At 46.4% G+C, this 24,628-nt stretch overlaps 1 protein-coding gene across 1 annotated transcript in view; it reads right to left on the reverse strand.

Moving 5' to 3' along the window:
• TPCN1 (two pore segment channel 1) overlaps nucleotides 1-23,969 on the reverse strand; it is a 43,936-nt gene extending 19,967 nt beyond the window's left edge. The window contains exons 1-5 of the mRNA XM_010088175.1: nucleotides 23,858-23,969; nucleotides 4,139-4,263; nucleotides 1,392-1,568; nucleotides 556-669; nucleotides 170-300 (exon numbers count right to left, since the gene is read on the reverse strand). Of these exons, the coding sequence (XP_010086477.1) occupies nucleotides 170-300; nucleotides 556-669; nucleotides 1,392-1,568; nucleotides 4,139-4,263; nucleotides 23,858-23,969 (659 nt within the window). The remainder of the gene's footprint in view (nucleotides 1-169; nucleotides 301-555; nucleotides 670-1,391; nucleotides 1,569-4,138; nucleotides 4,264-23,857) is intronic.
• Nucleotides 23,970-24,628: the final 659 nt, after the last annotated feature.

Here is a 24,628-nt window from a genome sequence, read left to right on the forward strand (position 1 = left end):
ATAGACAAGACACTGGGTACACTTCAGTTGCAATTACAAAAGACCTCTGAGAGCTGAAATGCTCATGAAAGACTCTTTTTTTTCCTGAGAAGCCTGCAGGATCAGAGTGATTTTCATCCACCCGAGTCCACAGCCTAGCAGCAGAAAACCCAGCCAGCTGAGCACTTACCTTCTGACGGCACCACAGTAACGGCAGTCCACCAAGAAGATACAGCGCAGAGCTCTCGTTATCCGCACGTGCGAGGTTTGGCGCACCAGCACCACAATGGCCTCTATGAACTGTACAAACAGCACGCAAGTCTGCAGAAAAGGGGTTTAATGAGAGGCACAGCTGCAGCCCCCTTTTGGGAAAGGCCAAGCTCTCACTGACCACCCATTTATTTGGACACTTTAAGGATGGGAGGTGTCTCCGAGAGCTTAGAGATCCCACATGAATCATTTGGCAGCCAGGACACACAGTTAAGTCAGCTCTGCTACAGTACAGGCTAATATTCAATCTGGTTCTTCATTTCCCAGAGATGCTGAAGGAGAAACACTGACAATCAGACTACTTACCTTCACCATAGTCCTTTTGTGCCTGATAAAGGTTTGGAAGCCCAACCACCTCATCTTCATCGAGAGTTCAAAGACTACCACGATTAACGCAAACAGCTCCAGGGTTGCGTGGACCTGTGACAATACAGCAACGCTTAAACCACCACTTCTGGTTACAAACAGCAGCACATCCGAGGCCACGCTCCTGCCCTTCCCTTTCCAAGACGCACGTGGGTTTGACAACAGTCTGAGCACAGCTCTAGGACAGGCAGGAAAACCCACGACCACTCTTAAAGCTAGCACAGCACCCTGCCCTAGGGTGCCATTAACAGCTCCAAACGCAGATGTAGATTCTCCCCCCAGCACCAGCAGCTCCTCGTGCTGTGCCCGGCAGTGGTACCTCAGGAAGTGGTTGTGGACTGACAGCAGTACACACCAGTTTGTGTTATCCCTTCTCTCAACCTGCCTTTTGTGAAGGTTAGACATAAAACTTCAACTCACTCATACACATACTAATTAGTCCTGACAACACTGGGAGGAGAGGACGGGGACGGTTTAGCAGCCTGTCCCGGGCTGAGATCTGTTTGTGCTCTACACACACTTCTCAGTTACAAAATCTAAGAAATGCACAAATTGGCAATATGAAAAAAGTGTCACTTTCACTGTGGTCTACACACATCAGCCAAAAAAAGGATGTTTTGCTGGCTGGCATATCTGCTGTTCAACAATTTACAGAACAAGCCAGGTGGGTTTTTTTCCTACTATTGCTACCTTCTTCTTCAATGTTAGCCTTCTTTATCCTCTTACCCACCACTGCAAAACAGGCAGAGTTCTTCATTTCGCCCCGAAGTACTTACAAAGATGCCAAGCCGGAGCATAGGAACCGCTGGTGCCTCGCAGAGAGACAGCAACAGGAGCAGCAGTGCTGTGCTCAGCTCCATCAGGTAGAAAAGGTGATTGTGTGCAAAGAGGTAGGCAGCAAGTGCTTTGGCATTTTTGGGGTGAGTGAAGAATTTATCATTATTTTCTCCTTCCTAGGGCAGCAGGAACAAAGAAGAGAACAGCATTAGTGACTCTCGGTACTACAACAGAGCTTTCCACATGAAGAACACAGACGTTTATAAGGATTAGATACAATTCCCAACAGACTATTCCCACTTCACAACCTGACATTTATCTGTTTATTAAGGAGTGAACTCTACACACACGGAACATCCCCTTCTGTTCATAAGCAATGAAGTTTCAGCAATGAAACTCATTAATATCCACAAACTCTTGCTTAAGAAACCCTTGACCCTTTTCAAAACGAGGAAGAATGCTGAAAGAGTTTGTAAAGGTAGGCAAAGAAACTTTAGTCAACATCCCAATATAAATACAGCACTTCATTTACTTGCAACCGCTTCCACGTGTTTACAGACTTATTTGATTAAACTTCTCCAGGACAGAACACAAAAACACACAGATAAGCTCCGGGGCACCTGGCTGACAGTTGCTCCTCCTTATCTTGGCCTGCAAAATGTCTGGGAGAAAACACGGGAGCACACACAGCGTTTTCTGCTTCAGGAATGTGAGAAGACAGTCTCCATGAAAAATTAACAAGTCTCTATGTGATTTGTCATTCCCTCTTAATTAGAAAGCTTAATTAACATTAAAAGGTCAGATACTCCATCTTAACAGTTTGCCTACAACCGATTTTTAAACAGCTACATCATTACTACTTTTACCTCTAGGATGAAACTTAGTCTGGGGAGAATTATAGAGGTTTTTCATGCAGAACCACCCAACAGCTTCTTCTCTTTCTTGAATCAATGGTTTAAGAAGAGAGCCTTTGTCACTCACAGGAAACTTGCTGCCTCTTGGAAACTGTCATAAGAGATCATTTTCCCCCAGCTGGGACACATGGATGCACAAGAGGTTGTTTTTTTTAAATTAACATCTTTCCAGGTAAGCAATTACTGTAGGGACAGTAAGCTATTACTATCAAAGTGGAAAAACTGTGATTGCGAATGGGTAACAAGGTCAGGAAACAGGACCTCCTTTAAGAAGTGAAGCATTCTTGAGACTAATTCAGAAAAGGGTTTCAAACGTTTCTCATTTACTCATCTCACAGGCAAACTCCCATTCTGTTTAAGAACAAGCAAACAAACACTGCCGGGTCAGTGAGCCAGATTGCGAGCAGGACAAAACCCAGCAGCAAGCTCCATAAAACGCAGGCCCCCCCCAAAGAGAGCGCAAGCTTAGATCAGCAGGGCATTCTTATTCATGCCTGACAAAACACGCTTGCAGAATGAAAAATACTCTAAATTCTGCCTCTTGGTAGCCAAGCAATTGTTGCTGGACAGCAAGTCCTCTTATTCAGATAAGACACTCTTGCCTGCAGCTACTGGTTCAAATAAACAATCTGCATGCTCTTTAAGTGAGGTCTACTTCATTTCAAGGACATTGTCATCATGACCATTGGTCAAGGCAGCAGCAAGAATATAATCTGCATCTGAAGGGCCAAGCCTGCTGAGTACATTACCATCAGACACCACAGCAACTCAATGACCCTTTGCAGAGCATCTCCCATAATCATCAGTTTAAACAAAAGCCTGGGAGGGGCTGGAGCCACCATTGTCTTGTCAGTGCTGCTCCAGCTACCACTAAGCTGAAGCATTACCAAGGCCCCAGCCTACCTGGTTTTAAAATGTCAGAGAGACAGTATGTCTCAGTCCTGTGGGGTAGGAGCAGGGAGGAACACATGGGAAGAACTGGTTTCGATCACCTTGCAGTGGCTTAAGCAAAAAACCTCACTGGGTCCAAAGCACCGCGAGCTGCAATGCAGAGCCTTTGAAAGGGAACGAAGAGGAGGAAGGAAGGACAGTAAGGGAACTAGCAGCAACTTCAGACTGGCCAGCTCTGGGAGCAGCTCGGTTTTGGTAGCTAAGTTGTCACACCACATTGCACAGAGATCTTAAAAATATTATAGCTTTGTTGATTTAACGATAGCATTTCCTGTAACTGGACCATGGGTTGGGTTTGTTTGTTTGCTGTTTTTTCTTTCTAAATAGGAAAAATTTCACTCCCGGGCTGATCCTAATCTCAGCATGCTTTCTTCCTCTAGGAATCAAGACCTCTGCCTTCTCGCATGTCTTACACGATCTGCAGGGCTTGACTGATGCTAAACGAACATCCCAGGGCCACCTACCACATCGGTGGCCAAGGCTGCATTAGGACCCGCACTTACAGAACACGAGATGTCTCCAGAAGAGCACGGACCACTCACCCTGGAGCAACTGAAGAGATGAAATGACAATCTATGCCAAGTTACGCAAATCTGCATGGCAAGGTGGCAGAACTGAACATGCACCGCATCCCTCAACTACTACAGCCCTTGACAGAGGGAGAGAGGGAGAGGATGGGTGGCCTGTTCAGTTGCTCCCAAATGATGTGCCAGATCCCACCTGAAGGTGCCTCCAGCATCTCCCAACTCTTTGAGCAGATTCCTTTGCAAAGCACCAAATTTTTTAACCTCAAAACAGAAGGTCTTTGTTTCTTATAATCAAGAATTACTAGAGTTTCCGAAGTCCATTTTTCACACAAGCCAGCAAACAGCAGGGCTCACCTGGAGGTAGATTGCTGCCTCTTGGTAGTTCATTTCCCAGTTGTGCCGGGCAGAGCCTTGCTGTGCGCAGCAGTCCCCCGCAGCAGGGCTGGATGCATCATTAATAACGTCATAGCTACCTCCATCTGCACCAGTACAAGAAGAAAAAAATTGATTTACAATTAAGTGAGCTGAGATTGATCAGGAGGCATGCAAGCAAGCCAGGCGCTGGGACCAGAGACAGGCATCAAGAGGTGGCAGAGTACCCAGGAAACTGGCAGCTTGGACACAGACAAATTGACTCTCCTCATCCAAGAGATTTTAAGCAGCACGCTCAAACTCAGCACTTCAACACAGGAATGCTCCCAGAGGATGGCCAAAAGAGCCAGCATCCTGTTTAATGCCATAAGCAGGTCTCCTGGCTCAGGAGGTGTGTGCTGTCATGTTCGGAGCACACTATCAGCGGTCATAAACTATAAACAGGCAGCTAACAGCTAGAAGTCTCTGAGGATGTCCAACACACAAAATAAAAGCGGGCTTGCTGAAGGAACACTGCCTTTCGCATTCAGTGGTAGGAGAGACCGCGGGAGAATGGAGTAGAGGACTACCCCAGGCAAGGGAAACCAGTGTGAGTACAGAAGCCGTATAGTATACGAATAGCAGCAGTCAGTATGTTTACTAGAAAGCCTCATTTTTCAGAGCTCTACAGGATCATTAAACAATGCATCTTTGCAACATTCATTGTGGTGCAGATAAGTACCAACACTCGTCTGATGAAAACAAACAGCAAGGTTAATTTTCTGTTCATATCCCATAGATTGATTCTGAAACTTGTAAGAGCGTGGCCATCTCATCAGTAAAGTGCTATAAAACAGTGAACGTTTGTACCAGATTTTGTAACTAAAAATTTCATTGCAGAAACACAATTATATTGCAAAAAGCAACTCCCAAGCAAAGCTGCACATACGCAGTGCCCTTCCCAAGGGAGTGCTATGCAGGGCACATATTAACTCCAGAATACTTCCCATTTTTTGCATTCTACAGCCTCCATGCATTTAAGACACATGAAAAACATGCATGAAGGCAATTCCTGTTCAAAAAGGGAATGTCACTTCCTTTCTTCTTCTGGGACTGGGATTTTTATTTGCACCTTTGACAAAGAGCAGACACCCCACAAAAGCCAGACCTGCTTGGGGCCAGGCATGAAACCTGTGCTGGAGCTGTCCACGCCCTCAGTTCTCCAGAGTTTCAATCATCACCCAACCCACATGGTTGTTCCTGTTCTCTGTAGAGACACACCTCCTCCAGTGCTTCATGTTCCCAAAGCGGGTACACATAAAATTGATCTTGACAGTGCAAAAGTGCCCATTTCCCCCTTTTTATGAGCACAGGAGCTGTGATGCGGTACCTTGTTCTCTTTGTGTTACGAGAAGTTATCTGAGAGTGGGAAAAAATTACAATGAGGTTTTTCTCTCTCATGACAGCATGCTGAAGATTTGATGCACCTCTTTGCTATGACAAAACAACCCTCATTGAATTACTGATTCAGTCTTTCCAGAACACCCTCTGGAGTGGAGAAAGAGTCTATGCCAAAAACTGCACCCACCAAGAGACATGGCACCACGTGCTTCTGGGAGAAAGGCAGGGAGTGGGAAGGAATCAGAAAGCCCTTCACCAATGCAGAGCCACAGCTGCCTTTTCCACCCTCAAATCAAATTCAGATAACATTTATCTGGGATGTGGGAAGACTTTCCAGATTGCATACTCAGATTGCTGAGAAACCTGCAGCATTTAAGCCTGTTTCTCTTCCTTGCTTCCCCCATACCCTTAAAATACCACTCAAAATCTGGACAAATGCTTGAATGAGGCTGATTCCTCTCCCACACCTCTTTTACACCTTCAATGAGCACAGTTCTTGAAAAAAAAAACTGAATGATGGAGCTTTTTATTTATCCTCAGAACTGGAATGGCAATCTTCTGGGTTTGTGTGCTTTTTAAATAAAGGATGGCAGCAATATGCAAAAAATCAGAAGCATTACATTGTGAGCTCTACAAAAATTCCTGAACGTTATTATGTATGAAGCTTTTACTGTAGATGTATTTCAAAGAGACAGACTCCCTCAAACTGCAGCCTGGTAGCAAAAGCCTTTTTGCATTTAATGCTTCACAGAGTTGCAGAAGGAGCACACCTGCTTCAGAACCTGGACTCACTGCTGAAGATCTTCACTGCCCAGAAGACCAGTATTTCGCAGTTCTCATTCCCATCCTAACAGATCATTTGCTGCCAGACAAAACCCACTGCAGTCCTGTCCTGTCTGCCTTCCCCCCTGTGGACCACTAACCTGGGTCAGGGGAGGGACAGAGCACAAAGTGGCCTCTAGCCCCCAGCCTCGCCACAGACAGGCACGGAGCTGTCAAACATCCCCAAACTTTGCCAAGCAACTGGTACATTGGAGCAAAGAGTGACACCTCTTCCTATCATGTGTAACTTCCAATGACACCCAGAGCGGTACATGCCATCCACGATGTCACCTGGAGAGCTCTACAGCCCGTCACCCACAGCTCCTCCGCGATCTGGTGGCTGGGGTGAGGCTGCAGGATGCTCTGCTCAAACCTGCAACAACTGTGTGGGTGCTACCAGGAGCTGGAGTTTCAGGCCCTTCTGTAACTCACCTTCAAAACACAGCAAGGGTTCAGAGAAAATCCGAGTGTGATTTGTCTCACACAGTTCAGGGGATATGGAAAAAGCACAAAATCAGCACCTTGGCTGCAGCAGCTCTTTTGGGGGAAAGGGACGTATTAAGCAGGTTACATTTCCATGTTATTGGAGCATTATAGTAGGTACAAAATTTAAGAACATTAAAACATACTGTGGTCAAATCAGCAAAGGTTTGGAGCATTAAACAAAACACCAAAACACTGTATCCCACCGAAAGATGCCAAAACTACCCTTTAACCCCAAAGTAGTTATTTCACAAAGACCAATCTCTCTTTGAAAGGAATCAACACTAGTAAAAGATGCACCACAGTAAAAACCCAGGACCCCTCTCTGCATTTCTCAGGTTGCTCTGAGCAAGCTCTAGGTGAAGATGTCCCTGCTCATTGCAGGCGGGTTGGACTAGATGACCTTTAAAGGTCCCTTCCAACCCGAACCATTCTGTGATTCTGTGATTTCACACAGAGGACTCGCAGCTGAAACAGAAGAGATGTCCCAGGGAGATCAGGGTTGCGAATACAAAACAGCACTCAAAGATGCAAATGAGAAACAAAAAAAATCACTCTAGAAACCAAAATGCTTTCCTCCTGCCTAAACCAGACATCATCTTTCTAGGCACAGACAACAGAAAATGTACTGGTGAAGTGTTGCGGTGCAGAGCTGCATTTTGTGGATCAGCTCTTTCCTCATCAGGTACCAGAAGGTTGATCTAGCATCCCCGAGGCAACAGCATCATCTGGGTAATAAATAATAATAAAAATAATAATAAATTTGAAAAGCAACCCTCTGACTGTTTGTTTGGCAGCCCTCCAGCTAGCTAATTTCCTCAGCTGCTCCCATGATAACAATGACACAGACTAATGCAACCTCCGCTCCGCTCAGCTCGTGCTGCAGAACATCCCCGACGGCATTTACCATTAGTATCGAGCTCAATGAGATAGGAGGATCTCGCCACAGGACTCCCGTAATCCTCCAAGTAGATGGCAGGCGGCTCTCTCCACCGCATGGCAGCCGCCGCGTCGGGAAGTGGGCACGCTTGTGTTCGGAGTCGGGGAGAGGGAGACAAGTCAGATCTGAAGTTCCTTCCTCCCTCCCTTCCCCTCCGAAAGCCGATCCTCGATTTCGCAGCTTCCTCAAGGGAAAGCTACGCGCAAAAGCTTTTCCTCTGCTCTGCTCTCTGCAGAACTAAATGTTTCCTCCCCTCCCCTCTGAGGAAGGTGGCTCAGACTTCACTGAAATAGTTTCCCTACCGCTGTCTTAGCGGCAGGATGTTTCTAAGTGCAAGTTGCTGGAAGGCTTAGCTGCAGGACAAAGCCGTTAAGCACGAGCAGGGTGGTAAAGCACGGTTTCATGTGCCATGCTCTCTTATTTCTGCATATAGCAGAACTTGCTCACCAGTGAATGTGAAAAACTAATGGGAAAGGAGTCAAAGTGCTGACTAGTCACAGCAAGGAGTCTTCCCCTCCCCGCCCCAGCAAAAAAAGAAGAGAGATATTTGTGAAATTCGCAGTACAAGGGGCATGACAAAGTAAACGAACTGAGCTGCTCACAGATGGCGAAGCTTCCTTCCACACTTGTGTAACTTATCCCAGACGTTCCCTGAAAAGGGAGAGAGGGAGGGGGAAAAAAAGAAAAAAGAAAGAAAGAAAAAGCAAAAGCAGCTGGCTGCTTACACAAGGCATCCGGAACGATACTGCCGGGACTCCAACATTTCCATTCAGTGCAGCAGAGCATGCTCCTGTGTAAATAGTTTCCATATGTCATCATTACAATAAAAAACAAAAAAAGCAAGAAAGAGAAGGAGCATAAACTTCCCAGAGCCCAAACCTCTCCCTTTGCAAAACAAATTCCCTGCTTAGGGGAAGGAAAAACTCTCTGTTGGCTGAGAGAGCAAACAAACTCCTCTCATTCGGAGGAGCTCACGTGGCCGTGGGGGATCTCCAGGGCAGGGCAGGATAAGGGACAGAAAACACTCCCAGGAACCAGGGATAAATCATCCTTCCCAGCCAGGCTATTTTGTGTCAAACTGAAGTCAATTTGGACTTTCACTGTTTGATCTTTGGTGTCTGCATTTTTTTTTAATAAATAAAATAATTTAAAAAATCCAACAAGCTAGTAACCTCCTACAAATCCAGAGAGTTATAAACAAACACTACGGGGCAGCTCTTCCATTTGCCTCAGAGCTCCCCCAGTCTGGCTCTCATTAGCCTGTTCGCCAGATGTTCTGCTTTCTAGATGGCACACACTGCTGATGGTGTTACGCTGAAACAGACTGAGATGCCTCTAATGAGCTCCTCAGCCAACTCCAAAGCCACGTGCCGTTACTGGCCTTACCAGGGCTTTCTCCTAAAGGGCCGAGGAAGGTCTCGATGGAGCTGCTAGTTGCCATCCTGGTCAGATAATGCTATTTTAACAAGTGTATCTGTGGTGTGGAAGGCAGGGCAAGTGACATAATTCAGCAAAAATATTCTTATAGTTAAATCTGTCATTCGTACTGTTTACCTGTCCCATGTGTAGTCAACGCAAGGCAGCAATATGCAAGTTACTCATCTCATGAGTTGCACGTGCAAGTAATATTTCTTTTGATGGGTGAAAAAAGAAAAGCCAGGGGCAGCTGACCATGGAGACAGAACACATCCTCACTCACAGTGCCCTCCAAGGGTCCTGCGCTACCTCCCGCAGTGGGGAAAGGTCAGGCTGCCCAGGGCACACGCTCCGGGCAGCTCCAGTAACCGTCTCAGACAACTGGAGGCGTGCCAGCTGATACAACACTGCACAGTGTGCCAGCCACTGGGCCACAGAGGAGGAGGAGGACAGGGCAGGAGAGGGCCAAGCTGTCAGTTAACCACCAGATTCCTTCACCCCGTTACAATGACTGCCGTGCCATTTAACTGGAGCCACTCCTTACTGCCACACCACCTCCGCTTCTCACACCACCCATTTTGACTATGTTCATATCTAATTACCCACACGCAGCTACTCATGAAGCTCATGCTTTCGGTTTAAAAGAAACATAACCAGACATCCAGCCACACCAAACACGTGCCCGTGGAAGAAGGCAGATCCCAGCACCATCAGAGCTGCCCACGGGCTCCTGGACCTCCTGACCGTCCACACAAGGCTTGTCCCAGTGCAGGATCCCCATGCTGCCTAACGCTCAGATCCGCTCCCCGAGGCTGCGGTGAGGATGAACACGGCTGCAGAACTGCATTTATCTGTCAAAGACAACCAGAAGTGCTCCTCTCTCTCAGAAAGCCCTCATCAGCTGAACCACACGGAGCACCCACTCCAGAAGATGCAATTCCATCAAAAAAAAATGAAACAAAGTAGATGGCCACCCTTCTCCAACAGGAGCTGTACACACTCCTGCAGTCCCAAAGCCAAGATTGTGGCAGTACCATGACACGATCCAGGCAGAGCCCAGAGCAGCTCTGGCCAGGAAAAGCAGGATCCTGAAGTGTCAAGTATGTTGGAGCTGTACCAGCACCAACGATGGCATTTTCCCTTCCAAGCGCTTACATGCCATGTAGCTTCACCTCCAGAGGATTTATCGTCTCTTCCCGCTCCAACACGGCTGATAAAAAACTGCTCCCATTCTTTCCAAGTGCTGAGGCATGAACATGCGTCCGTTTGTCTCTTCAAGGCCAGACTCACCTACCCACGAGAAAAAAAGCTGGTAAGCCGCCTGGAAAGCACAGCTGGTTTGGCACGTGGCCACACATCTCAGAGGTGAGAGAGACGGAGAGTGAAATCACTGCCTTTAGCGCCTGACTGCCAGTTCAGCGCCGTGCCAACCGGAGCATCACAGGACTGATCTTTGCAGCCCAAAATATCCTACCACCCGTCCTGTTTTCAGGGGATGTTACGGGTAGGAATTTAACAGCCATGAGGAAGCCTGAATAATTTACTATCAGCTTGTTGCCTAGGAAAAACAGGGCATCTCCAACAGAGTAGAGTGCCAAGCCCTTCTGTTGCAAGAGAAATAATACACTTCTGAATATTTCAAGTCAGCGTAACTGAGTCACGCTTTTCCCTAGAGACAACGGCACGGCAGAAACATATGCAAAGGCCTCCGGGCTCTTTGTCTTACTGTATTCTCACGGCACTCGCTTGCTATGAAGCTCAATAAATAAAGTCACTTCAGTTTCCTATTTAACACAGAAAAGTTTCTAAAAAAATATGGATGTTGCCACTTCCTGTTAGTGGTACGAGGCGGCTGAAGCCTCGCCTTTATCGGAGAATCCAGCGAGTTCCTACGGCATCAACACGAGCTCACTTGGTGCTATCATGCACCACGCTGCAGGGAGCTGAATCCACGCAAAGGATGCGCAGATGTCCCTCAGCATGGTAAGCTACTTTTTCTATATTATTGCTTCTTATTAATTGTGCTGCCTACCTTCTTACATTGAAGACAACTTGAGCCCTGCATTGTTTAATTAGAAGACCACTGTATCCTTGCTAACATCTGCACTGCACACATGTAAAAACTCTGATGCACAAGCTAAACACAACGACAGCAGAGCTGAAGCACGGTAGGAAATTGTTTTGTCTCAGCAGAAGCCTGCCTCCAGCCAGCTCTGACTCTGAGCGGGTCAGAACCAGTAGTTAGTTAACCATTTGCTCTGCAGCTCGCTAACCGTTCGAAGCTATGACGATTCACTGGGACATTATACTTCTTGTACCACCCTGCTGGGGACAAAAAGAGACATCTGTAAGGAAGAAAAAAATAATTAAAAGGCTTCTAAGAAAACAAGGAGGAGGATAATTTTACCTGTCTACACTAGCCAAGATGGGTTGGTTGGAGGTACTAATCTGTGCAGTTTACTGCCTCGTCTCTTCAGGGCACCTGCTCTGCTTTGATCTCAACCCTGAGTCACTCTGGGACTTGATTTTGTTTCCTCTTGCAATCTGATGTGGGAAGTTTTCACCAGAAAATGTTGGACAATTTTCACTCCCGAATACGTAGCAGCAAGAGGCAGAGGGACAGATCGCCCCCCTTTGGGACGCACAGTCAGGTTAGCAGGAGGCTCCAGCGGCTGACGGATGCTTTCCCACCCGCAGAGAGGCCACTTTGCCCTGACCCCTCAAAGCCTCCCATAGCTCACCAGTACGCCAGACCGCACAGCTCAAAAGCTGCTGCAGCAGTCAATAGCAGAATGGAGGAGGATCCCTCCTCGATTCACAGAGCTGCACCCTAAGAATAACGTTACCTACCCCACTGGCTCTTGCTCCTCAGCCTCATCGCCTTCCCGCAGCTCATGCAAACCACAGCGTGCCTAAGCCCTCTTCCACAAAGCTGCTTTCTGACAGATGTGTGACTAAATCCTCCTGCATGAGCGAGTCCATGAAGTACCGTAAGGAGAGCCAGAACCAGGCACTCCCGCCGTCTGAGACCGTCTAACACAGGGATACCTGCTTCTTAACACAGCTGCCAAGTCCAAACCAAAGCAATTTTAATCAGTAAAACTCATATAACAGGAGAGGTTGTGCTAGGAAAACATAATTAAGAATCTCATTTGTGTGTTAAGCCAAATTGCTGTCAGTTTCATATCCTTTATTTCTGATCTTAATGAATGAACCTCCACACCACAAAAAGGAGAAGTCAAAGCCACAACAGAAGGATCATCTACAACCCTACATCACCCATCCCTTTAGCAACTACTATGCTCTGTAATCTTGTCAGTTTGATCATATCACAGCAACAAAGGCTATACAGATACAGAGATAAAATTATTCTGTAACTGGAATTAAATATCTGAGCCATTGAGGGGCTCTGTGGAACAACTGATTTTGAATGGAAAAAACAATTCGAAATAACAAAGTTTTTGCTGAACCAAATGACAACAAAAAAGACAAGCTCTGCCTAGGGGTATGGCTTGTGAGGGAGGCCAGAGACTAAATACACACACACACATGCATTTATAATATATAATTGAGGAAGTAACAGACAGGGAAGGAGACAATATCAAAATCCCTCAGATACAGCATTTCTTTAACATGTCCTGTTACATGAAGGCATTTCCTCTTTTTGTTCCAAAAAGGGAAACCAATGCCTCATGGTTTTAACATGTTAGAGATCTGCTTTAGCGTCGGTAACAACACAGCGTCAGCATTTTAAGAGCACGTTCCTCATTTCAATTCTCCAAAGCAGAGTCTTTGGATTTTCCTGCTGCAGTTTGGAAAGATGTTTGATTAAGCTGCAATCTGGCCTTTTTAACGAAAGCAGTGTGCTGCCAGGTCCGACTGCCAGTTCCAGCCGCCAGCAGCTCTCCAGGGCAGTCACAAAGCTAGCAGTGGGAAGCAGAGAGGAAGCGCTTCCCTTATGTGTGATACCAGCACTGGTTTGGGCAACAAACCTCCAGCATGGGCACCCGGCGCTGGAGCAGGACTAGAACAGAGTGGGCAGGAATAAGGTGTGTGCCATACTGACCCTTCTGCCCTAAAGAGAGAGGAACAGCGAGATCAATTCAGTGAAATAACAATCGCATGGCAAAGCTCTGATGTCGTACCATGAGAGGCTGAGACCAAGGGAAGTTATTCACAATGGTGTAGGAGTGAGAGGTATGGAATTGCGTTTTGTGGTGTTAGGACAAGACTCCACTGCACTGGATTTGAAATACAGCACTGCCACATCTCCTCCACCTCATCACTGTGCCTCAGCCAGGAAAGAGAAGGTGCCAACTTTGGAGGAAGATGCATGGAAAGGAGTGGGGACAACCCCAGCCTCTGGTGCTGCATAACTGCTCTCCATTAAGGAAAAAAGAAAAAAAAAAAAAGACTGGGTAGAAACCACTGCTGGCAGGAACTGAAGAGGTGACATGTAATGTCTGGAGAGGAAGGAAGGAGTTAAACCACTAGTTTGACATCTGCAAACCAGCTGCCAGAGGGCTCTCCCTCAACTGGTCCTTACTTCAAGTCCTACAGTCCTTGTATCTTCAGAAAATGGACAATTTTGACTTCAGAAGTCTTCCAGCACTGCTGAATCCTCTCCAGTTCTTACAAAGTGGTTCCTCACAAATGTCAACCTCACTGTCAAACACAAGTCTTATTCTTTGTCTGAATTTCCCCAGCTTCAACCAAAAGACAGAATTCCACTGTTACCCAGTTACCAACATTGGTAACATGCACGTGGCTTGCCTACAACCACCTTACTAAGCAGTCCTAACCACTTAGCTCCCCTCCTCACCCTTACTATGCCCTCAACCTATGGCATCTCCTAGCTTCATCAGAAATTATTTTTTTCCCCTTCCAGATCAGAGAGAAAGGTTGCAGCTGGCACAGGGACAAAAATCTAACCCCTGTGACAGTCTCTGCTAACAACGTACCTATTCGCTCACCAGCCCCAATAACCAGATGGATTTTGAGACCTGTCCATCAGCCAGTTCACAGAGCCATTAGCTACACAGCATTGACTTGTATTGTTCACTTCCTCAATCAAAATGCCGCACGGGTGCCAAAACAAATATCTTCTCAAAACACTGTCAAGTCTATCTTGTAACCTCACAAAATAAGTCAACGCATGACTTGAAGTTCATATGACACTCACTTTTTCATAAATCCATAGTGACTGACATGAAAAAACGTCCTTTAAACTCCAGACTTTAGAAGACCCACTGCTGGTTTCCTATTATTTTGCCCGGAAACCTTGTTTGGCTGGCTTGGTGCAAAATATCGTTAGAGGCTGGAAGAAAGTCACTATCACAACAACGTTCAGACTGCTGCAACTGTAGCCTTAAGGAAAAAAGTCCTCTGCTGATTTTTAAATGCTTAGCTTTAGAATCAGATGTTTAATCTCCATTTATTTACTGTAGGAATGAAAGAATAGATCACACGATGACCAGATCACCTGGCTTTTCAACAAATACAGAATATATCCAGCATTTCTTGAGCTTCCCTGTAGTGTTAGAGGATAGTGATACCCAGGTCGGTATCACTTAACACATCTTTTTATTTCCCAGTTCCCTTACAGCACCTTTAACTCAGCTGACCACATTTCTCTTTGTGATTTTCCTCCACTCCCAGCTTCTATTTCTTCGTTTGCTGTACAGTCCTGTAGCTGATTTCACATCAGCCAGCACTCGCGTGCCTGTGCTGTGACTTTCCATCGCCTCTGCGACAGCTGCCTCTCCACTAGCATTCTCGTTTTGTGCATTTGTGCTCTCTAAAAGTATACAAGTAATTTTCAATGTTTTGAAGTCTTCCCTTTTGCAACCACTAGAGACAAGGTCCTGCTGCCAGCCTTGTATTTGAAAGGAAAGGGCTTTGCCTTGGTCACATCCCCCCCAACCCCGATGCCAAAACTCTCCTCAGTGAACTGCTTGCGAGCATTTACGTAACGCAGCGGGACCAAAGCAGTCACCTGTTTGCACGTGCCAGCAGGTGAGCCAAAGCTGAGCATTTAATACCACTTGCAGGTAGCCAGGCAGAGCCACAGAGCGAACCCGTCCCAGCACGCATTCCTCTCTTCAATCACATTTCCAGTCCTTCTGGTCTGCTCAGCACCCTGGAAAAACAGCGTTCCCCTCCGCACCATGAAAAACAAGCAACTGGGCAAACAGCAGCATTTTCCTATTTCTGCAGTGACTCACCACCACCCAGCTAATGAAACAACCAGCTGGACGTTGCTGCCTGGTGTGGTGGGAACACGGCATCTGCAAGATGGACTACACCTCTGCCCTGTGCCTCTCACCAGGCACCGATCCCCTCCGATGAGAGCGACCGTGCCACAGGAAAAAGGGGACAGACCGTGGAAACATCACACTAGTGAAAACTTCTGTCCTTACGCTCTGCCCCACGCCTCCAGCCAGTGGGCAGAAAAGCCCCAGCTGCGGAGGATGGCATCCCTTCCTTCCTCCTCCCACGGCTGATTATCCTGTAAATGACACAGCCAACTCACCAGCACAATCTGACCCCGGGGAGTTTTTAGTGCTCCCACTTGCCGGATTGATCACTTAGTCTTAACTCTACAGCATTTCCTCACTGAGTTAACGAAGGGCAGGAACATATTTGTGCATTCTCGTGAAATCCTTTACCAGGCCACGTTACCTTTGTACAATAAACTTTCCCAAATCTGTTGAGGATAGTGGAAGTGTTCTCAAAAAAACAGTTACAGCTGGGATAAAATACAGACCATCAGACATTCCCAGGTGACAATATACACACACACGCCTGTGCTAGAACGCAAGAGCATAGCTAAGGTGTCCAGCCCTGCAGAATCAGCAGGTTTAACACAGCTGTGCACAGAGATACATCCTAAAATTTATTCCCCCATGTAAGCAGGAAAAGAAAAGCCTTTTGTTCCAAACAGACACCACCAGCTCGTGATGATAAAAGCAGCACTGGATACAAGCTTCAGACCCCCACACTATGGTTCACATCACAGCAGTCTTCTCTTGTCATCCTCAGGATCTTTCATCAACGATCCAGGGTTGTGGTGGAGCAACACAAACACCTTTTCTGCCTCCCTCTCTCCCAGATGAAAAGACCTCGTACAGGTGCACGAGCTTTCTGCTGAACTGCTCGCTAGAAGCAGATGGATGAAATCCTAAAGCTGCTCCTGCAGCTCTCCATAAAGGAAGCAGTCATGTAAAAATCAGACATCTTCTCCACATGCAAAAAGCAATTATGCTAAAGACACGAGGAGAGCCCTGCAAGGTCCAGAGGAAAAGCCAGAGACATTGGAGGCAAGAGAAAGACCTATCAAATTCACCGCACTGTTCCCAGCTTAAGGATCAGAAATGGAGCGTTCTGGCTCATAAATTCGACTTCCAGCAAATTCAAGCTTAAATCCCCTGAAGGCAGTAAGGAAAAGGCAATCAACAACAACTCTAACCACTTCACAGATGCTCCTGTTTAGTTTATACAGCACTTCTTACACCATTCAAATGGGTAAAATGGGATTTCAACGCAGGGGGGCTGACGGCAGCAGGCAGGATTCCTCGGTGAAGATACCAAGGGCAAAGGAAGTTCTGAGAAGCATCATATTGGTTATGATGAGTGAACTCAGCGTGCTCAGCCTTTGCTCATTTTAATCTGCCAGTAAGCAAGCTTGGCTAAACTGAACATCCTGCATCTACAGTGCCTTAAAAATCCACAGGAATCACAAAAATGAGGGGGAAACCGAACAAACTGATGCGTTCCCTAGGAAGCCATGAAAAACTAATCGCTATTTGTTTCCAACTGTTGTTCCGCTTCCTGAGCCAAATGTTCCCAAGTCAGCTGCGGTGGCTGAGGAGTGACCGGTTAGAGCTGGAAAATATCATCAATTTAAAATTGCAGCTTGAACACTTTCAGACTCCTTTACATCTTTTATAGTCCCAGGAACACCTGTTCGAAAAGCAGAGCCCTCCAATGCCATAGCACGTGCCCTTACCCCCCCATCTTCCAACGACAGCAACCCGCCTGGGGAGAAAACGCTTAGCCTCGCCTGGTCTGCTCTCACGCCAAAAAGACGTGAGCTGTCCACTAGAGAAGAGACATAGGAAGGGAACGGGCTGCCTCCCTCAAAGCACCAAGGTTATTACTCCTGTCTTCACAAAAAGAGTGAGAAGCAGCACCCAGACTCCTCGAGCCCCTCTGCAGCATCCTCCGTAATTTACAGCGAGCATACATGAAAGATGATATCCATCCCTAGTGCTCCGGGAGATGACAAAGGAGAAAGAACCATTTGACTCCGGGATAATGGAACACTAACCCAAGTCTTCTTTACCTTGTATACGCTTTTACTCGCTCAGATTTGAACAGCATGGGGCATTCAAGATGAAATCACTAGGATTTTTTTTTTTTTTACTGCGCGCAAGACTCAACAGTGCACAGATTCTGTTTGACAAAGCATCCTACTGTGAAACACACAATGTGTGCATTGTGCAAACCGATCTCCTGCAGGGCTAGGAAAACAAGGCAGGCTCGAAACAAAATACACAAGATAACTGCAGCCTCCAGCACCTCCTGGTACTTTCCTCTGCTCGTGGTTTTTCTTCTATAGGTACCACATTTACAGAGTCACGTTGAGAATGTCTTGATACAAATGCTTTTGTGAGTTCTTTGTGCTGTTTCTCTCAAATCAAAGGTATCAGCTCTACCCTCTCATCTTGGCAAATATTTAAGCACAGCCAAGGCAGTCAATCCTGCCTTAAAACCCGAATTCTCAGGATAAATGAGATTCCAGAGGATGATGCATTTGGAACTTAAAGGCAGAAACATATTTTCCACTATTTCTAACATCAAATCAAAAGACACCAAACATCTCCTTCCTCCTGCCTCTGAGTTTACAGAGCTCATCACGCAGGGAAACAAATTGTACTGAAGGAGAAATCAATAATCTCCTTATGTTTTGGGTGTTCATTTCCCTTTCCAAGATTTTCACCCCTCACTCATCTCGTAGGCAGTTTTGCTTCGCTTTGCTCACTTAAAACATTCATTATAAATCATCTAGGCCAGGAAAGGATTAGAGAAGCACTGGCAGAAGTTGCAGAATGCAAGGCTGTTAGGTCAGAGAAATGAGCCTTTGAGAGGCATAAACAACAATCCAGCACTGAACTACCACTTGTGCTTCAGAAAAATTGCCTCTCTACAGAAATTTGAAGCAGGTATATACTAAGAGAAACAAACCGTGCAGAGCAATGCAAATCAGCACCTCTTCATAACAACGGAGCGAAGCCTACCTGTCCACTTCCACCAAAGGTGTAATCTGCACTCTACAGGTGAGGCATGTTAACCACGGTGACGTTAATGGACTTACCCCAGGTACAATGAGGAGCAGCTTCAACAGCAGCACTAGATCACTTCTGAAAATGAGATCCCAGTCCTGTGCTCTGGCCATGCTTCACCTCTGAACACAGCAGCCAAAGCACTGATACTGGAACTAATTAAAGGCAAATCAGTACAACTGGGAGCCACAACATGAGAAAATACCTTGTGTAACATCCAAGAAAGCCACCAGATAATCCAAAAGGCTGTTGAAGAACTGGGCTCTCAGAGATCTCGGGATTTGCTAGGTCCATTGCAAGTGTTCGCTTGGTTCCTTGTTCCCTATTTCTTCATACCAATTAGCTACAGCGTTCCATAACTAGTGCCTAAGTCCAGACAACCATCTTCAAAATCCTTACTTCCACACAAAGATCAAAAGCTACAGATGCTGAAGGAGTTAGTGAATCTGCTAGATGGCTGACATTTAAAACACCTGTTTTCCTTCAAAGGTAGCAAAGCCAGAACGCATTCACAGCAACTAAAGTGGTTCCTCAAGAAGCACAGCTGCTAAGAGATGTGCGGTTACAGCATTTCCCCAAAGGTCAGGTATTTGTTCCCTGTTTGCTCTCTCGGCCCACCACAGAACTTACGCTTGTTTTACACCTGGAAATCTCTTTCATCCACGGACGGCACCAAAGGAAGCGGCAGCAGGAGGAGGGCAACACAGATGTCTGAAGAGCAGGAACTCATTGACCAGATGAGCTGCAACTGAGGACTACGCAGACAGACTTACTTTCTCTCACTGCCGATACCAACGTGTTCTGGAACCAGATCCAACACAGAACAGGATTATATCACTTCAGGTGCCACTGGTTACCAAACACACCAAAATCCAGGCAGCTCATTTGTCTCCGAAGAACAACATTAACTGCCCCAGTGCTGGGCCACACCTGAAAACATATGGCTACCTGTGGATTAGTAAATGGAAGGAGGATGAGTTTGTTGTATGCGACATCCATTAATGCTGGAATTAGACTGTGTTCAGAAACAACACACGAGCTTCCATCAGACAGTTACAAAAGGAGCAGCTTTGCTGGAAGCCTCTTCATGCATTTCATCGAGGAATGGGACGGGCATGCAGAAGGCCAGGAGAGAGGCTCTCCTCTTCTCCCAGGAAACATGGCACATACCGCAAGATGCTTTGGGGTCACAGCCAGCAGCCTCAGAGGCAGTCCCTGCTTTCCCTGGCCAAAGTCACGTTCCTCCCCTAGCACACCTTGGGCAGCCCCTCCAGCTTCACCCACAGTGGAATGTCACTTTCTTTACACACTTTGGGTCACCTTCTCCTTCATGCAGTGCACAGGCACGGGGGCACCGTGGTCAACAATTCTCCTCCTGCCCAAAAGGCCAGGCTGGCTCTAGTCTTCCTGACAATTTACTCTTCCGAGTTTGCGAAGGCTCATCTGAAACCTCAACATTCAAAGTTTAACTTCCCATTTTCCAATAATTCTTCTAGAAAACATCGCACTTCGCTGTTGTAGTTGGTCTCCCCATCTCCCCCCACACACACAATAATTCATTTTTACCTCAATAGCAGATGCAGTTGCTTTCTCGTAAAAACCCCAAGCTTAAAGATGACTTCTTCCACTTGCCATAACCCATTGTGTGGGAGAAACAGACACACAATATCATATTGTTCCCTGTACAACACTTTGAGCTGTACTTTCTGCTCTGAACACATTGAAACTCCACTTGAGGCTACAGCAATTTCCATGCAGGAGGCAAAGGAGAATCTCGTATCTGATCTAATACAGGATAAATCAATGTGCACTCATTTATTGCTTATAGTTCCCATCAGCTCAAGGAGAGACACTGTCCTAGAGTTTCAAGGCTATCCACGCTGCCTTTGTATACGGAAAACATACCTTGCACCTTGAGATATTTTGAGAACCCCATTTGAACGCTTCCCAAGAGTCCGAGTGAGGGACTGGAAATCACTAAGCCCTGACTGCTTCTCACCGTTCTCAACACACGATTTTGAGAAAGGCTGTGCAAGGATTGCATCCCCATTTTTGCTGTCTACAGAAATTCAGTTAATATTAGTCGTTCACCTCAGGCAGGTGCTGGGAAGCTTAATTAGAATGTGCACAGCACTCAGAGATGCTCAGATAAGATGTATGAGGGAAGGGCAGCATCATATTAATTAGCATGGGTTCAAATGATGAAAGTGCTTCTCTCTGTCTCCTTCAGCTGTTGGTGCTTGAAAGAAAAAAAATTACCCAGTACCACAGTCCTTCGTGTTGTAGTCAGAAAACCACCAGCACCACAGAGACCACATTTTTCTGGATGTGGTCTGAATTCCCATCAACTCTGCTGGATTCTGACCTTTCCCTGGAAGACATGTATCCCAGCACCAGCCAAGGCAGGGAGAGTTTTTAATATTCCTCCCCACGCAAGTCTTTTCTCCTACTAAGTGCTTAAGAGCTGTATGATTAGGGAGATTAATTTTTGCAGCCGGACATTTTCTTTAAGAACGTCATTTTCCACACAGTTTTCTCATTGAGCTTTCTTTTGTTCTAACCCCAAGACATTCACTTACCTAGAAGACGACTCTTTGCAAGGTTCAGAAAGGAATACTCTCCTGCACTTTAGTCTTTTCTTTTTACATCTGCAACAGGCTTGCTTTCTGAAAACCCTGTTACTACTTATTTCCACCCAGTAATTTGTCTGCATTTCCAGACAATCAACACCAAGAGTCCAAAACCACAAATTAATTTGTCTGAGGATCTGGTTGTAACAAAGCCGCATCACAGATCAAAGTTGGTTTTTTTTTTTTTTTTTAAAAAAAAAAAAAAACAAAACCAAAAAACCCCACACAAGAAGTTCCTTAAAAACCATGAGAGCTAGTGTACAGAAACCACACAGATACACAGCGCTTAGTGAGAGACGGTTGTGGAATACAGATTATAATTTAGAGAGGTTCATGACACAGCAACACAGAACTAGAGCCCAACTTAATTATGATCAACCTCTGACGCGTGATTGAGCGTAAGGGCAGCTACACCCACTCTGCCTTTCCCTTTTTGTCACCTGGGAAGAGGATGATGGGTTCCTCACCGCAAACAGTCCCAGCTGGTATCTGGGGACACGTTTAAATAAAAGCTTTGTGTTTAAGCTGCCACCAAGTCCCTCAGAGTCGATGGCTGGGCACACTGACAAGGGAGCTACTCCTCCAAATTCTGGATGAATATTCTGTTACAAGGGTTTAGGCATAAGGAAGACAAAACCAAAAGGAAACAGCCTCCTGTCCTTCCCTGTCCCCACACCCTGGCAGGCTCTCCCTCTCCTGACAAGGACTCCTCACATACTCCTTTTCCCTGAAAAAGACAAGCCTCCGAATAAAAATGTGACATTCCGCAGTCCTGTTAATGTCATTTCAGTGCTTAGCAGAGAAGTGGAGGCTGAGCAGAAAGGAAACATTTCAATCCTCACAGCCTCTGTGAGGCACAACTTTCCTGCATTTCACAGCAGATTTTCTCACAGGCAAAGAGGAAAGCTGGACGACATGTTCTGGTTTGTTAACAAGCTTACTCTTCCAAGAGTCTGCTCGCTCACTGATTTAAGCTTCCCGCTTCTCAGAGATAAATACGCCTTTCAAGTTGTTTACGCCAGCCGCCGCCTTCTAATCTTTCATTCCACTCTCACAGTGCCCGCTGACTTCAGAAGGCTCCGTACGATTCCCTATCACTTGCATAGAATAAGCTTTATATTTTTGCAGCAAATTCAACTTTAACAGTGATTAAAACATATAGCAAAATACCAGTTTCTCAATACCAAGAAACACTTCATTCAAAGAATTTCAGGAGACGAATTCTGAAAAACCACACAGCAATCTTTTAAGAAGCACAAAATTGGTCCCTAAACAATTTCCCTGTATTTCAAGGGAAGTAGATGGTGGAATATTTTTCCTTATTAATACGTTCATTCTCATGCTTGAGCTTTAACACAATTGTGTTGGCTTTAAAGGGATGGGAGACAGGTCAAAGGTGAGAGAAGAGTGATTAACATTATCCACAAGAAAGCCTGTAAATACACCATGGGACAGGGGAAGCATTCACTCTTCTATTTAACTTAAAAATAGAGAGCTAAACTTTAAAAGACAAACAGATGGGATAGAGCAGATGTGATGGAGCAGCAATGCAGCAGAGTTTAAAGAAAGTCAACCTGGCAGTTTACCCAGGGGTGTGTGTTGCAGGGCCGGGAGAGGAAGAGGAGGGGGCAGGAGGAATCTCGATTGTCAGAAACTAGCTACTAGCTCAGGAAGTCAGAGAAAGAGAAAATTAAGGGAACCCACAGGATTGCAAGAGAAACCAAATCACAGAGGAGGCGCTAGGAAATAGAGGCACAACGTAGGAAGGAGAGATGCCAGGCCAGGAAATGATTTATTTGTTCCAAACTAAGCTTGTGCCATCAAGGGCTTGAACAGGATCACACGACCTGTGTGTACACCTGCAATGTCAACTGGAAGTCAAAGAGATGTGCTGAAAAAAAACACTCCAACACACTCGGTGAGGAATAACATCAACAAAACTCCACTCAACGTACTCAGACATATCTACTGCTCCCACCTCACCTCGTGCGGGGTGACGGCTTTAACAGAGAGACACTGAGGAGAAAGCACTGCTCTGAGAGATTCTGGCTTTTGTTTTCCCCTTGCCCAACACTCACAGGCTGGCTCTGTCCCCCCAAACCCCTGGGGTAACAGCAGTGTGCATATAGTGTCTAAAACTACTCCAGGTTCTTTGATAACAATACAATAAAGATGTCAAAAGGATTTATCAAGACATATCACTTCCCTGATTGCAAAAATCAGAATATCAACTAGAAATAGGCAAAATAACGGTTGCAAAGGACAGATGCTTTATGGTGCTAGGAAAATGCTAAATGACATAGCTGCAGCTGCTGCACCTGACATCTTGGGCCAGTGGCACGGCACAGCAGGCCAGTGCCAAGAAAAGGAGACGCTCTGGGTCAGCGCACAGGAAAAGAGAGTTGAGCTTAAGGACAACGAGGTCACAGCTTATTACGTGGAAACCACAAAAAATGTGTGTTAGAAACGGCGTCAGCAGGACCAGTCCATCCGGTGTCAGGTGCTGTGAGTAAACAAGCAGCACAATAAGCAACTTCCTCGTCTGATTTTCTCAGGCAGCAGCCAGGACGCTGAATGACGGCTCTGAGAGTTTCAGGTCCTGGCAAGTGTAAGAAAGAGCAGCTGCCACAAAGAGAAAAACAAGCAAAGCCATCACAGTGGGCAGGAAACAACAAAGCAAGCTTACTTTCGTTAGGCAGCTCCTCCCGATCCAGGTCATCTAGAGGGGCCATGGCGCTGCTTCCACTGTCATCCAGGGTGAGGATGAGGGGAACATCATCATCCATGCTCACAGCCATCCCGGCCCTTCAGAGGCTCCCACTCCAGGAACTTTAAATAATGCCTTTTTCAGTTCCACTTGGAAAATGCTTATGTCAAAAACTCTCCCCAGAAAGTCTTCCATCAGGGGTGTCTTCTAGACATAAGGATATAAAGGTATCTGTGGCCATCTCTAGACACTACAGTTCCATAAAGGATTTAGTTCTTTGCTTTCGAAAAGCAGCGCAGAACACTATACTCAGTGGCAGTATCTATGCAAAGGATAAATTCCAAAAGTCAGGTCTGGGCTGCCTACTCCCGTCGGTGCACAGCTGGCAGTCAAGCACGGAAGCAAAAGAAAGTGCTTCTTGACAAACTCCTGACCGCTCAGCGCAAGAAGCAGGCGGGTGTGACGCATCCGGAGCCAGCATGATGCTAACTGTCACCGTCACACACGGCTCCTTCCCCCGGCCTGCCAAAACGCCTCGACTTCAGGTGGGGAGGGGAAAGAGGGAGGAAAAGAGGCCGGGCTGAGGCTGCACACGTGAAGTTCCCATCGGCTGCTCTACTGGCGGATCTCACTGTCCCAGAGCCACGGATTCCTTTAAAAGTTGGAGGAAAAGACAAATCCCACAGGTCCTGGACAAGGGGGCCGGGACGCTCCAGGACCAGCGCAGCCAGGCAGCAGCTCCTCTCCAGC

Source organism: Pterocles gutturalis, unplaced genomic scaffold, assembly GCF_000699245.1.
Source record: "Pterocles gutturalis isolate BGI_N339 unplaced genomic scaffold, ASM69924v1 scaffold3037, whole genome shotgun sequence".
In the NCBI taxonomy this organism is placed as follows: Eukaryota; Metazoa; Chordata; class Aves; order Pterocliformes; family Pteroclidae; genus Pterocles; species Pterocles gutturalis.